The sequence below is a fragment of the Zootoca vivipara genome, chromosome 17, assembly GCF_963506605.1.
Source record: "Zootoca vivipara chromosome 17, rZooViv1.1, whole genome shotgun sequence".
NCBI lineage: Eukaryota > Metazoa > Chordata > Lepidosauria > Squamata > Lacertidae > Zootoca > Zootoca vivipara.
Window position 1 is genome coordinate 3,074,568 of NC_083292.1, and position 15,728 is coordinate 3,090,295.

A 15,728-nucleotide genomic window follows, 5' to 3' on the forward strand; every position below is an offset into this window, starting at 1 on the left:
CAGGAACCTAGTTGCAACCTTTCCTCACAGGGAATTTGCTTCAAGCCCTTGATTATTTTCTGTCCCTTTTCCAGCTCTAGAATGCCATTTTTAGGTTTGACCACCATGATTTGTACTCTTCATGGGAGGGCCTCCTGCAGATCAGGACGTCCTCCTTATCAGGAAGTCTGTTCCTCACAAAATAGGAACCAGATCCTTAATGTTGCGGCACCTGCTTGTTGACACCTAAGCATTAGACAGCCACATCTCTGTTGTCTTTTCAGCACCTCGAAGACCTTTGGCTTCTGAAAAACCTCTTTCCTAGTTTCCATATGTACTGGAATTATTTTTATATGTTTTAAGTGTTTTGTCATTTGTGTGTTTGCTGCTCCATGCTCTTTTGGGAGGAAGGGTGGCGTATAATTTATTATTATAATTGATCTTCTCATTATGGACCCCCTTGAAAAGCTCCCAGGGATTTCCCGCAAGTCTGGGCTCAAAACCCATTTATATCCTCATTCATGCATTTGTGGCAGCAGCTTTTAATCAGTTGGCTCAATTGATTAAAAGCTCGAGCTCAAGGGACAGAATTTGGGGCTTCCCCATCCTATCTGCCTAATGTACCTTCACCTGCCTAATGTACAATCATCTTTGTCTCAGGTGATTACCACCCTCGCCACATCTTGTTCCTCAGTGACTAGATCTTCCCAGACTGCACATTTCATTAGCAGCTTCCCCTCCTTCCAGAAGCATTTATCACCAGATCTCAAATGATAAAGATTTGTTTCATAAACTGAGCACATGAGGAGATTGTTGTATGGCTTATCTTCCCTACCATGTTCTTCAGTTTTGTAACTTTGCACTGAGAATCATTGTTAATTTTCCTCTGAGACCTTGCTGCTGAGGTGTGAGAAGGTATTTGAAGTGGACTCCCAAGGGACCATTTTTGATCTCTCTCTCTCTCTCTCTCTCTCTCTCTCTCTCTCTCTCTCTCTCTCTCTCTCTCTCTCTCTCCACACACACACACACCTTCTCCCTCCCCACAAAACCCACCGTTTCAGGAACAGAAATTTTGCCAGCGCTATGACCAGCTTATGGAAGCCTGGGAAAAGAAAGTGGAGCGCATAGAAAACAACCCCCGGCGCCGAGCAAAGGAAAGCAAAGTACGTGAATATTATGAGAAGCAGTTCCCAGAGATCAGGAAACAGAGGGAACTCCAAGAGCGCATGCAGAGGTTAGTGGAGACATGTTCAAGTGTGTGTGGGCAGGAGTGCATTAAGATTCCTTTGGCACTGAAGATGGCATGTCAGTTTCTGGTGGAGAGGAATGTCTTGTGGTAAAAAGGGGCTTTCCCTCCACTTCCTTGTGTGGAAAATGCTGGCCTCCAGGGAACAGCCTTGCTAAAATGGTTTGGGGAAGAAGTCCATGAGCAGAAATTTGCATAGAATTTTAATATGCTATTAAGCACATAGATGTGAATTCAGAATTGAAATGTCAAAGAAGTCAAGCCAACTAATTTCTAGTCCAAATCAGCTGATATATTTTTTTAGCCAATTTGCACCATGTCCCAGATGAACCCAAATCTGATTTTCCCCCAGTTTGTTTACCCCCAGTTATTTTCCTTTTAAAACAACAACAACAAATATTTTCGCCCCCCAATAAATTTTATTAGAGTTTGAAAAAAGTATACACAAAAGTTAGTATCAAATACGAAATAAAATTCTCAGTTGACCCTGCACCAAATCATTTGGGTTCCCCTTCAGTTACCACCACCGCCTTGCCCCAAATCCTCTCTAGATAAAATAAATATATTTAATTTCTTCTAATTAAAACCAGAGGGGAAAATATTATTGTATGGACATAAGAATTGCACTGCTGGATCAGGCCAAAGGCCCAGCTAGTTCAGCATCTTGTTCTCGCTAGAGCCAACCAGATGCCTCTGGGAAGCCCACAAGGAGGACCTGAGTGCTGGAGCCTTCTCAGCTCTCATTGTTCCAGCCACTAGTTCTCAGAGGCATACTATCTCTGATGGAGGTAATGTGCACCCATCATAACTTGTGGCTCTTGACAGACATATTTCTGTGAATTTGTCTAATCTCCTCTCTAAAGCCGTCTAAGTTAGTGGGCACCTCTGCATCCCATGGCAGTGAATTCTGTTGCCAAGGGTGATGTAGTCCTCAAGCACTTTGGCTGGGAAAGGTCTGATCCAGTTCCTGAAAGCTCAGGAATTTGGCTATCACTGGTTTAGCACATCTGTACAATGGTCTCCGTCCCCCAAACCCACACCAATGAGCCAGTGTAATCCAGGCTGGCTTTCCAAGTACACTGCCTCCTTCACCCACTCAGTGGCTCCAGTTGCAATAGCTGGATCTGGATACATACTGTGGCATGTGCAAGACTTGTGGCCACATCACAGGTGTCAGCTTGTGGCAGTGATGTGCCATCACCTCTATGTTGAAAAAGTCTCCAAAGCCAGTCCTCAATGCTGGTTTTATCTGCATGGCAGCTCTCTGATTCTTTGACTGGGCTATCAGTAAAGTTTGCTCTTCTCTTGTTGTGCCCCGTGCCGTGTGTGTGTGTGTGTGTGTGTGTGTGTGTGTGTGTGTGTGTTCCACCTTTCCCAGCTTTGACCTCTCCACTCTTTGCGTGGCACTTGTTTCATCGCACGCAAGCAGCCACAGTAATTGTTAAGAAGATACATTGCCAAGTGCAAAATGGAGCATAAATCTTTCAGCACTTTCTTTGCCGTTTCCCAGCAGAGTAGGACAGAGGGGCAGTGGCCTCTCCATGTCTGCGGCACGCAGCGAACACGAGGTGTCAGAAATTATTGATGGGCTCTCGGAACAAGAGGTGAGGCTGGATCACGGTTTTCTTCTTCCTTTTGCATTCTCTCCTTCTCTTCTCTTTCCTTTCCTCTGGGGAAACCAGTGCAGCCACAACAGACCTTGGCATTGGAACTTACTGTTGACGCTGCTGCCAAATTGCATTAGCTTCAGCCCAAGCTGTGTTTAGCAAACACTGTCTTGTGTTGGGGAATGTGATGCCTTGATGGATTGGACAGGACCCTAAACGGGGACTTAGGGAGACTTCTCCCTCCCTCCCTCCCTCCCTCCCTCCCTCCCTCCCTCCCTACCTCCCTACCTCCCTACCTCCCTCTCCTGGGTCTGTTAGCTTCTGTGGTGTCTGCCAGTTGATGCTACCTATTATTGCTGATGAGATTCAGTGACGTCATTCTAAAAGGGGGCTCCTGAATTGGTTCTTTGTCAGGTGCCCTTTCCTCTGAGATTCTGATGCTCTCTTGAACTCTGCTGGGCATCAGCAAGATAAAAATGTCAGAGTGTAAGTAGGTTGTGCCTTCCCTAATTACTGTCATCAGAACATAAAAAGGCACTAGCAAAGATCTATCTAGCCCCAGTATCCTGAACACACAGAGTGTTCCAGAGAACTGTCATAACTGATATCCATTGACAGTCCTGTCTTCCCTAAGTGTGCCTAATGCTGATATATATTCTATGTGCATTCTTAGGGAGAATTGTTTCACGCTGGTAGAGCTGAGGCTCTACAACAGCCTTCTCCAGCATGGTGCCCTCTAGATGGTGCTGGACTACAGTGCTCACCAACCATCACAGTCACTTACGATAGGAGTTGGAGCCCATCAACATTGGGAGGTCATTAGACTGACCACCCCAGCTCTAGAGCAGCAAACAATTGCTGGCCTAGGCACACAGTCCATCCTCCAGCCCAGTGGTTCCCAATTACCGTAGGGGTCTGCAAAAATCACTCAGGGGGTCCGCAACCCCATCCCTTGCCTCCCCTCCAACTATTTTTTGTCATTTTTGCATGGAAATGTCACAGATTTTATGGTCTGTTTTTTAGTATACCAAAAACCCTTTGCCTATTACACCACTTTTTGTTTAAAAAATTGCTTTGCAGAGGTGACTACCATAGAGTTATCAAAATCAAAAGTAGGGGTCCTTAGCTTGGCTTTTGAAAAATAGGGGGCCCTCAGTAATTAGCTAATTGGGAACCACTGCTCTATCCCCTTCCCACCTGACCACTATAGCCCTCAGTTTCCCAGACACCTTCCCTAGTTAGAGAGTCAGTGGTGTAGTGTTTAGAATATTGAATATGTCCAAGGAGACCCAGGTCCCAAGGCCATCTGTGCTATGAAATCCCCCAGGTGACCTGAAAGCTGAAGATGACTGCTCTAGAACGACAATCCAGACAGCATCTTTCAGTTGATGCTGAAGCTTTTCCTTTTTGGAGAGATGCAGTGTCTCTCTCTTGGTCGCAGCAGCAGCTTTCCTCAACTGAATGTAGTGCATCACTTCCTGGCTTCTCCCTGGTAACTTCCTTCTGTGCAGCACCTACACCAGTCTTCACCAACCTAGTGCCTACCAGGTGTTTTGTAATCCTGTGCTGACTGAGGCTGATGGGAGTTGTAGTCCGAAGCACCTGGAGGCTGGCGAAGATTGGTCTTTCATTTCTTCATTCTTGGGTCAGTTTTCCTTTACTGCTCTCAGTGAGACCTGTTTTCCTCTGCTTTCCCTGCCCAGAATCTGGAGAAACAGATGCGACAGCTTGCCGTCATCCCTCCCATGCTGTATGATGCTGAGCAGCAACGCATCAAGTTCATTAACATGAATGGCCTCATGGATGACCCCATGAAGGTGTACAAAGATCGGCAGGTGATGAACATGTGGAGCGAGCAGGAGAAAGAAACATTCCGAGAAAAGTGAGTTGCGCTGAGGAGGGGCCCATTCGTAGTCACATCTATTTATGGGCTAAGGTGCAAAACTCATCAGTTCAAGATGGTGATGACAACGATGAAATTTATTAGCCATCGTTTACCAGCAAGTCCTAGGGCAGGTTACAACAATTCAGTATTAAAAACAATTAAAACAGATCAGAAGGTTGCCAGGTTCTAAAAGCACATTTCTCAGGATAAAGAGGTGCTTCTTCAGCATTTGCAGAGCAGTAAAGTTGTCAGATGCACCCTTGTGGGGAAGGATTTCCATAACTTAGAGCAGCGGCCAGCAAACTAAGGCCTGGGGACCGGATGTGGCCCCTCAGGCTCATAAATCCAGCCCGGGCCGCAAAGTTGGAGCCCGCGATGGTGACGGGAGGAAGGGGGCGAGCGGCAGCGGCTCTGCCAATCAAACGCCGTGCCTGGTTTACCTCAGCATGGCGCAGGGAGAAACCTGCCATTCAAATTCCGCACCTGGTTTGATTGGCAGTGCCGCTGCTGCTCAGCCTCTTCCGCTGCTGCCACTGCCCTTGTGCTCCTGTGGGCCAGAGAGTGGAGCAGACAAGCTTGCTCTGCCTACCCGCTTCACAAGAAGAAGAAGCGGTGGTGGTGGCGGCAGCAGCCCTTGGGGAGGTAAGTGCAACGCCTTCTTTCTCTAGGTGGGGAGGAAACCCGTTTCACGCCACCCCCACCAGCCCTTTGGCAAATGAGGCAGGCAGCAAACTGCATATAAGGCCAGCCCTCCACAAGGTCTGAGGGACAGTGAACCGGCCGCCTGTGGAAAAAGTTTGCTGACCCCTGACTTAGAGGCTTCTGCAGAGAATGTGCTTTACTGGGCAATCGCACCCTGAACTTCTGCAGGTAGTCGAACTACCAAAAGCACCTCTTCTGCTGAAAGGATGAGCAGAAGGCACATGCAAAAACCCTGTAATAAATACAACAGTCCAACGACAGTAGTTGTTTCCCACCATAAAACCCATTACAAAAGGTCTAAACACTTCTCAAGAATTCCAGTCGTTTTGGGGCACAAAAATTGCACCGAATGCTAATGTTTTCCATATTAAATTTTATTACAAACTTTAAGTAGCCTATCTGCCCCGAACAAATTTGTTGATGCTTCTTTTCCCTCTTCCAAGACACCACTGCTAACAGGCTGGAATGCTTCAGAAACAAAAAGAGGTGTCTGCATGTGTGTGTGTGAGAGAGATTGTGCATGTGTGTGATTGTGCGTGTGACTGTGATTGTGCAGACTTGGGTCCCGCTCACTGTTGACACGTGGTACTGAGGATTGACCAGCAGCAAATGTGGCTCTTGAACCCAACAAATTAGCCACCCTTGATATGAACTTACATGAAAACTATAGTATCAGGATAAAATGAATACATTGATTTTGCATCAGTTATATGTCTTAATTGCCAAATATAGTAAACTAGTATACATCACTTAATATTATAATTTCAGTCCAGCTATATTTAGCACTACACCTGTTTATAGTCCGGTGTAAAAAAGACAATTTCTTAGTCACCTGTCCCACACCAGCATGACAAAGAGACTGAAACTAGGCCAGGACTATGCAGATTAGAGCAGGGTTTATTTCTCATTGCCTGGAGTCCCCAGGTGCCTTAGCAGCAGCCTTACTCAGACTGTCAAGTGCCAAGGCCCAGAGGAACTGGCTGTCAGCTCAGCAGGCAGAAACTGGGACCAGATCAGGCAAAGGCAGGTTCCAGGGAAGGCAGATTAGTATCCATAGCTGCCAAGTTATCCCTTTTTTAAAGGGATTTTCCCTTATGCTGAATAGGCTTCCTCGCGAGAAAAGGGAAAACTTGGCAGCTATGAGTATCTGAGGTCCAGAAGGAGGCCCTAGTCTGCGCTGGGCAGAAGATCAAGTTCTGAAGCACGAAAGGGCGGGTTCAAGACCAGCGCAGGTGAAGATGATGCTATGAGGGAGCAATTAGGAGAAAAGATACTGTGGGATAGCATTAGCATTGGGAGTTGCCTCGCACTGGAGTTCAGTATTGTCTCTCAATGGCTCCCCAGAGTTTTGGGCAGGGAATATTCCCAACCTTACCTGGAGATTTTGGGAATGAACCTGGGATGCTCTGCATGCAATACAGATGCTCTTCCACTGAATGGTGGTCCCTCCCCTTCACAAGACTATCCCTGCAACTGGATCAGACCAGAGGGCCGTCTAGTCCAGCATCCTGTTCTCATAGTGGCCAAGCAGAGACCTCTGGGAAGCCCTGTAAGCAGGACCTGATTGTGCTTGAAATGAGGCATTAACTCTGAGGCCTGGGCTATATGGGGCTCTTGTGCGCTGGGATTGACCTTTGGGATCAGCTGGCTAAACCCGTAGCCTAGATGGCACCCTTGAAGCCCAGAAGCTAGTATGCCAGGCTTATAGGTGCACAAGATACTGTCTGGAATCCTGGTGGCCAGACATCCTGGTTCAGGACTTGCACACATTCCCAGAGCCTAACACCGTTGTTAGGGAGTACAGCACCAATCGCTTGAGGAAGGGTGGGATACAAATTAAAACCATAAAATAAAATAAATACCATCCGGAGTGGGCAGCAGATCCAGGCATTATCTTCTCCACCCCTTCAGGCCAAGCTTGACAGGTGGGTGGGGCTACCACCCACCTGTCAATCACTTGATGTGTGTATCAGTGACCCGTTTCTGCCCTTATGGTTTCAGATCAAACCATGTGAGCAAGGGGAAAAGAGCTTTGCAAGCACTGACTGTAAGGGTGCTTGTAGGCTTCTCATGAATAAGAGGCTTCAAACTCTGTAGCTGGTTTTTACAGAGTTTTATTATATACATGTGTACAAGACACAGCTAAAAAGTCCATGACTTCTCTATTCCGAATCAGAATCCGGAAGTGGCGCATGTCTGGATTGGCGCCAACATGACAGGAACCTGGAAGCCCTCAGCTTCTGCCTTTGCTCCCTGCGTTTGTCCCCCCTGCGCTCCTGGGGTGAAGGGGCGGGAACATAGCTTTCCCCCCCCCAAGAACTGCTAAACTGTTGAGCAGGTTCTCTGATTTCTGACACTTCTCCCTCTGCACCACTCAGGTCCGACACTTCTGATCTTCCCCACTGCTTCTCTCAAATATACCTCTCAAATCTTGACACACTTGACAATAAAATGGATGATCTGCACCTTATTAATCAAGGAAACTCAAGGAAACTCCAATATGCTAAAGAGGAGGGTTTGAGGAAAGGAGACAGAAATTTGTACAACCAAGCTAGGAGCGCACTGACGAAGGAGATTATAGTGGCAAAACGAACCTATGATTTGGACTCATTTCTCAAACATGTCTCAGCTACTCTTTGGAAGAATTTACAGAACATTTCTGAATATAAGAGAACATATTCTTTTACTGAATATAAGAGAACATATTCTTCTGCTCCGGAGAGTCAAAAATCGGCAAACGAACTGAATCAGTTTTATAGCAAAGTCAAGCATTATCAACTAGAGCAATTCACTCGGCGCCAGAGGCACCAACAACCACCTCAACCTGTTCTGAAGTCACTACAGGGACAGAAGGCAAAAGCTCCAGGTGCAGTCAGAGTGGCTCAAATAGTGTTCTGCACACTCCGATCCTCATACAGATATTTAACAGATATTTTGTATAAAGTTGTATAAAGTAAAATTAGCCAAAGCAAATTCCAAGTATGTAAGTACTTGGCGAATAAAATTCTATTCTATTCTATTCTATTCTATTCTATTCTATTCTATTCTATTCTATTCTATTCTATTCTATTCTATTCTATTCTATTCTTCTGTGAGCTGTCAGTGTCCCCTTGGCTCTTCACCGCTGTGGGAGCCTCGGCACCACCTTCCTGCCAATGCTCTGAGGCAGCAGCATCTCGCAGCCCATCCACCGACCCGTTGGGCTCCCTGCTGACCCTGGTGGTCCCCTGACACTGACTCAGCTGATTGGCAGTGCCTGCAAACTCCATTCTGGCACAGCTGTGCCCTTACCTGCCACGCACCAACAACATGCCAACACATCAGCCCACACATCATCATCTTCACCATCAACAACAGCAACAGCAACAACCACCTCCATTTTTTACTATACAGGCAGAGACCTGATAAACCTACATATGGCATCAGGTGTTAGGCAGGTGAATGGCCTTCCGGGTCAAATGGGAAGGTATTGGGGGGGGGGTCTGATTAGACCCACTGGCCAACAGTTCTCCACTGCTGAGCAAGGGCCTATGATCAGCACATGGACCAGCTGGAAACACAAATGTTTTTGCTTTGTTTCTTTGACCAAATTCAATCAGGATTTTCAAGCGAAACACCCTTTATAATTGCCTCTTAATTCCACCCCCTGCCCCTCTTGTTTCCGTTTTCTAGGTTCATGCAGCATCCAAAGAATTTTGGCCTCATCGCTTCCTTTCTGGAACGGAAAGTAAGTCTTCCTCCCCCATTTCTTTTCTTGCCCAAATTGTTCCATCTAGATTGCATCTTGGCTGTGAGTCCTGGAAGATCTGCTCTTCCCCTGCAGGCCTTTTTTCACCTGATATGGGTTGAGGCTGCTGAGCAGACTATTGGGCTGGATGGAGTATTGTTTTGTGGGGAGGTAATTCTCACTGGTGGTGGTGGTGTGGTGGTGGTGGTGGTGTGTGTGTGTGTGTGTGTGTGTGTATCTTTATGAGATTTGTGTGGAGATTTGGGGGTTTGGTTGTATATATTTAATGTTTACAGCTACATTTGTTATGTTGTATTTACATATTTTTTCTTGTAAGCCGCCTCAAGCATGAACTATGGAAATGCAGTATATAAATAAAATTAAGTGTGTATGTATGTATAACACAGATTAGTTATGCATTCACTTCAGAGGATCCAAAAGCATGATTTAGCTTGGAGGTGGACCTCGCCAGAATAGCAACTGAGCATGACTGCATTTTGAATCAAGCAGGAAGGGGCAGAATCCTGTCACACAGGAAAGACACAAAGAAAGGTAGAGGGCTGGTGAAGCTGCTTGAGGCTGGACAGATCTCTCATTTTTTATTTTTCCAATATTAAATTCAGTTTGTAGCATTTGTGATTTATTTATCTATTTATTTAGCTAGCTTACATAAAATTCAAATGTGGCTTTATACTTGTTTCTCCTATTATATGTATTTTTATATGAAAAATTTCAGACTACACATTTTAGCAAAAGCAATTTTCCTAATACCCAGTATAATGCACATTATTTTCACTCATCTGTGTGTTTTTGGGTGCACATACCCCTCTTTTGAGCTAATCTGCTAGCAAGCTGGATGGGAAAACCTTTTTGCTCTTGAAGTATAACTTGTCAAGTCTCCAAACACCACTGAGGAGCTGATTTCCTGCCCTTTCCTCAGCACGCTGGGATTGGAATGCAGTTGACAGCTCCCGAAAGCGGGAAACTGGATGCATCAGCCTGAAAGTGAAGTGTGTTCCACCTTGCAAGCTTAATGGGTGGAAATAATGGCTGCTGACAGTTGTATGGCAGGTTATATGTAGTGTTCCACTGAAGCTAAAGGATGATAGACTTCTCCTGCTCCTCCCCCTCCTCCCCCCTTTTGCTTTTAGTTGCTCCAGTCATCTGGGGTCAGTCCTTGCATCTTTTCCTGTGCAGTCTTCCATAATGCTGGAAATAGAACTCTCTGCCAGAATGCAGAGATGCAATTCACTTAAGGGCATGTATCAGTTCTCTAACACTTTATATTGTGATTTCTCGATGCAGAGTTTCTTCCCTTTAATTCTCTACCTATGGCCCCAACTGGGAGAGGGTGGAGGGAGAGATTCTCAATAAAGGAAACTGACTAACCAGATGTCTTTTGCCTCTGCACATATCAGCTGAGAGAGAGAGAGAGAGACAGAGGCAGTTGCAACAGAAAGTAGCTGTTGCTCTGTGGAGGATGGGTGGTGATGTGTGGGATGGCCCATAATATGTATTGGTTACAGAGGGTAGTGGGTGTCACAGAGGTTTCACAAGCCATAGGATAGGATGGCTGGGACTTCCCTGACACTCATCTGTTTTGCAGATGATCAAAGCAGACTCTGAAGCAAAGCAAAGGGACTTTGTAATTGCAGTAAAAGCTCTATCATAGAATCAAATAATTGTAGAGTTGGAAGGGATCCTGAGGGTCATCTAGTCCAACCCCTACAATACAGGAATCTCAATACACCGTTAGCTCAGAATTGGAAATTAGAACCTTGACCCTTGCAAGAGGAATTGCTGGAGAATGTTTGGCCCATAGTTGAAACAAGGATGCTAGCATTTTCAATCAAGGAATTGAGATGGAGACTTGTTGACATTTACTGCATAATGGAACAGTGTCACAATACTATACAGTGGTACCTCGGTTTACGAACACCTCGGGTTACGAACTTTCGGTTTACGAACCATCGAAACCCGGAAGTAAGTAACCCGAGGTTTCCGAGGCCTATGGAGGCCTCCACGGAGGCATCGGAGCGTCCGCGACTGGGACGCAGCCACAGAAGCGCTCCGATGCCTTCACAGAGGCTAACTGCGTCTCTTTCAAAGCGGGTGGGGGGGTCCCTTTGGAAGCGCTTACCTTGCGCATAGAAAACAGCGGTGAGAGGCTTGGCTGCGCGGCGGTGGCGCTCACAGCTCTCCTTCCCTCTCTACGTGGTGCCAGCCGGGCGACCTTTCTCCTCAGAGCAGCCGCTACCACCACCAGGCGCCAGGACTGGCTGGGGTGGCTCGAGGTGCGCCGGCTGTGCTTGGAGCGGCGGCGGCGGTAGCAGCGGCGGCTTCTCTCAAGCCCGAGCCTCTCCACTCTGCAGGGGCTCAACGGTGAAGGCCCGGCCTCGCTTCTCTTGACCCCTCCGCGAGGCCGGGCCTTCACCGTCGCGCTCCTGCGACGTCTCTCCACCTTCGCCGTCGCGCTAATGTGGAGAGGCGTCGCAGGAGCGCGACGGCGAAGGTCCGCTTCTCTTGAGCCGGCCTCGCGGACGGCGAAGGTGGAGAGACGTCGCAGGAGCGCGACGGTGAAGGCCCGGCCTCGCGGAGGGGTCAAGAGAAGCGAGGCCGGGCCTTCACCGTTGAGCCCCTGCAGAGTGGAGAGGCTCGGGCTTGAGAGAAGCCGCCGCTGCTACCGCCGCCGCCGCTCCAAGCACAGCCGGCGCACCTCGAGCCACCCCAGCCAGTCCTGGCGCCTGGTGGTGGTAGCGGCTGCTCTGAGGAGAAAGGTCGCCCGGCTGGCACCACGTAGAGAGGGAAGGAGAGCTGCGAGCGCCACCGCCGCGCAGCCAAGCCTCTCACCGCTGTTTTCTATGCGCAAGGTAAGCGCTTCCAAAGGGACCCCCCCACCCGCTTTGAAAGAGACGCAGTTAGCCTCTGTGAAGGCATCGGAGCGCTTCTGTGGCTGCGTCCCAGTCGCGGACGCTCCGATGCCTCCGTGGAGGCCTCCATAGGCCTCGGAAACCTCTTGGCAGACAGTGAAATTCATGTTAAATTGAAGCTTTAGGGGGTGTTTTTCATCGTCTGGAACGGATTAATCCACTTTCCATTATTTTTAATGGGAATGTTTGCTTCGGTTTATGAACACTTCGGTTTATGAACAGACTTCTGGAACCAATTGTGTTCATAAACCGAGGTACCACTGTAATACCAATTGAAATGTGAGGTCATACTTTTCTCAGCATGGTGATATTATATCCTTGTTTATCTGTATGTAGCTGGAAATGATAGTAAAATGAGAAAGGGTTTGAAAGCACAGATATGGTGCTAGAGTAATGAGTTGTCAGGAACATTCCCAGTTCAGATCTCTGCCATGAACTCATGGGATAACCTTCAGAAAGCTGCTTATCTCCATCTCAGCCCTCTAACTTCACTCTGGAAACAATGATACTGACCTACCTTGCCAGGTTGTTGTAAGAGATTAATGAGATAACATATGCTAAGTGCAAACAACAGATTACAAGATCAGTTAATGAAAAGCAATAAAACCATTTTTACAATGGGTCACACTTCTGGGAAAGCCTTCTTAAACAATAATATCTTCCACAAATGCCAAAACTTCAGAATGATTGGTTTTTACCTAATGCCATCAGGTAACTGATTTCAGAGGGCTGCAGATGCAACACTTGTTTTATCTTATTTTATTTTATAATGCTCCACTTTGTTGATTGTTAAGTGGTTTGTAAACCTACAAATGAAGAATAAATATTTTGTTCTGTGGTCTAGCTGCTGCTGCTGCTGTTTATGCATTTCATTGCTCAATGTACACACAACTACCTTAGTCCTCCAGTTATCCACCTTAACTCTTGTCCCCATCCTGTGTTTTTGTAGACGGTGGCTGACTGCGTCCTCTACTATTACCTGACCAAGAAGAATGAGAACTATAAGAACCTGGTTAGAAGGAACTACCGGAGGCGTGGAAAGAACCAGGTAAGAAAGGCAGAGGTGGTCCTGTGGAGCATATGTGATGGAGATTTTGTTAATTTGTCATGCATTGACCATGTGGAAGTAAACATGGGAAGGTGTCTTGGTCCATCTAGCTCAGTACTGACCATACTGACTGACAGTGGCTCCTCAGCTTTTCAGACAAGGGAACATTCCTAGCCTTTCTTGGAGATGCCAGAGACTGAATCTGGGATGGCTTTGCTCTGAATAATAATTGTCACCAAGAGTTGCGGATGTGGCTGAATCTGACCGGATCAAGCCAGAGGCCTACCTAGTCCAGCATCCTGTTCTTACAGTGGCCAAGCATATGCCTTTGGGTATCTCAGAAGCAGAATCAGAGCACAATAGCACTCTCCCCACCTGTGATTGCCAGCAACTGATATTTTGAGGCATATTTATTATTACTATTATTTATTAAATTTCCTCCCAACAATGGAGGTAGAATTTAGCTAGTATGAATGGGGCTGTTTGTTGCTTACAATCCCATAATTGTCTTTGTGGGGAAGAAATCTGTATAGGCACAGGCTGAGTAAATCAAAACAAATTAGTATTATTACCAAGTTTGAGTCACATTATGCTGAAGTCCCCGAAGACTTAACAGTAAAATTAATACATCTAGTATATGCTGCATGGAATATACAATAAATAGAGCAAAGCAACTCTGAAAGACAAACAGTGAAATCTCCACCTCAAGTGCAAACATGATTTCCATCAAATTGAACAATCCAAATAAATAAAAGCACTGACTGACACATGAAGCCTGAGTTATTAAAAGGCTTGGGAGAAATGTTAGGTGACACCCAAAAGATGTGGAAATGGGCACCAGGTGGGCACACTCTCTTGGGGAGAGCATTTCATAAGTGGTGAGCCACCACCCAAAAGGCCCTCTCCTGCTGCGGCCTCCACCCCACGATCTTCAGTGGGCATGGGCCCTTGGAGGCAGGCCTCTTTAGATGATCTTAGGGCCTTCTATGGGGAAATGAGTGTTCCTTCAAGTACTGGGGTCCCCAGCCTTGTAAGGCTTTATGTATATTGTGCTGTGTGCAGTAAACTGTGTGAGGCTTTCTAGGTTAAAGCCAGCAACTTGAATGGGGCCTGCAACTGTATTGAAAACTGGTGTAGACGTGAACCATTCATACCATAAAATGAGTAAGTGGGTAGGAGGCAGGGAGGTCAGGGCCCACAAGCACAGTGATAGAGCACCTGCTCGGCACATGGAAGGTTCAGGGTTGGTCCTTGGCATCTCCACTCAAGGAGGTCTCTGTTAGCAGGGCTGGGTAGGACCACTGCCCGTGGCCTTGGAGAGCCTCTGCCTTTAGGAGTAGGCAGTATCGGCCTTGGAGAAGGTCCATTGTTCAGTTGGCAGGGCACCTTCTTTGCATGACCAGGGTCCCAGCTCTGAAGCATCTTCTGTTATGTGAAACATCATCTGTTAGTTGCTTTGGACATCTTGTGAAACAGCCCTGATTTTTTTGTCCAAGCTTTTCATGTGTTATGAACCTTTTAATCTTTGAATTCCTGTTTCTATATTCCTGTTATGTGCTTTTAATGATATTGTTTTATTGCTTTTATGTTATTTTTTTGTACGCTGCTTAGCAGTTTGTAAATATTCAGCAGTTCCGAAATTCTTTCAAATAAACGAAGTCAGAGTAGAGTGTTAGCCATGCTGTGGTAACCTCCACTTTAGATGTTTGGGTGGGCATGTGCAGGAGAAACTGATCTTTCAGGTAACCTGGTCCCAAGTGATGGAGGATTTTACAATGAAAATCTACCTTTAAATTGGGTTTGGAAACAGACTGGGAACCAGTGTCAAAGACAAAGCACTGGTGTGATGTGGCTAAAATGCCCAGACATGGTTAAAAATCTTGCAGTTTCTGCACCATTTTTTCAAGGAAACTCAATGCAGGTTATCTGAAGCAGGTGACCACTGGCAAAAGGGCTTTCTTGGTGGCAGCATCCTGGCGATGGCAGAGCCTCCCTAGATTGGGCTGCTTGGCACCTTTGTCATCTTTCAGCAAATAGGCAAAGACTTTTTTATCTGGGCTGACATTGCTTGAGGTGTGCATTATTTTATAACCCGAGCTATTAAGTACTTTTATTTTTCCTTAGAAGCAGCTGAGCAGTTCAACTATGCTTTGACCCAGCTCTCATTTATTTCAGTGGAGGAAAACTTTCTGGAATATCCTGCCACATGTCTGTTGGGCGGTGTGTACACGCATATGCGGCGTGGTGTGGGGCTGTGCAGTTTTGATTTCCAACCTCAATATGCTGGACTGTTTGGGGCTGGCTCTGGGCTAAGTAGGTTGTTAGCTTGCTTTTAAGAATAGCTTCCCAAAAACAGATTTGGTTGGAAAGCAATACCATGTAAGGGAGCAGAGAGACTGAACTTCATGTCACAGCACAACGTGGGGAGGCGGGGGGTGGGGAGGGGAAGGAAGACAAGAGGGGGAATTACTACAGAGATGTTTGCAAAACATTATTAAAACTGGTGGCAAAGCAGCATTGTATGAGTATCGGAAGAGGCCTGCTGAATCAGGTCTAATGGCTTAACTAATCTAGCACCCTGCTCGCACAGTGGCCAATCAGGTG

At 46.6% G+C, this 15,728-nt stretch overlaps 1 protein-coding gene across 13 annotated transcripts in view; it reads left to right on the forward strand.

The window, feature by feature from the left end:
* NCOR2 (nuclear receptor corepressor 2) overlaps window positions 1-15,728 on the forward strand; it is a 355,605-nt gene that overhangs the window by 182,184 nt on the left and 157,693 nt on the right. For 12 of the 13 annotated variants that reach the window (XM_060269894.1, XM_060269902.1, XM_060269904.1 and 9 more), the window contains 5 exons: window positions 1,041-1,213; window positions 2,736-2,829; window positions 4,536-4,714; window positions 9,092-9,146; window positions 13,026-13,124. In XM_060269894.1, coding sequence (XP_060125877.1) covers window positions 1,041-1,213; window positions 2,736-2,829; window positions 4,536-4,714; window positions 9,092-9,146; window positions 13,026-13,124 — 600 coding nt within the window. The remainder of the gene's footprint in view (window positions 1-1,040; window positions 1,214-2,735; window positions 2,830-4,535; window positions 4,715-9,091; window positions 9,147-13,025; window positions 13,125-15,728) is intronic. The other variant, XM_060269897.1, reaches the window with a different exon arrangement.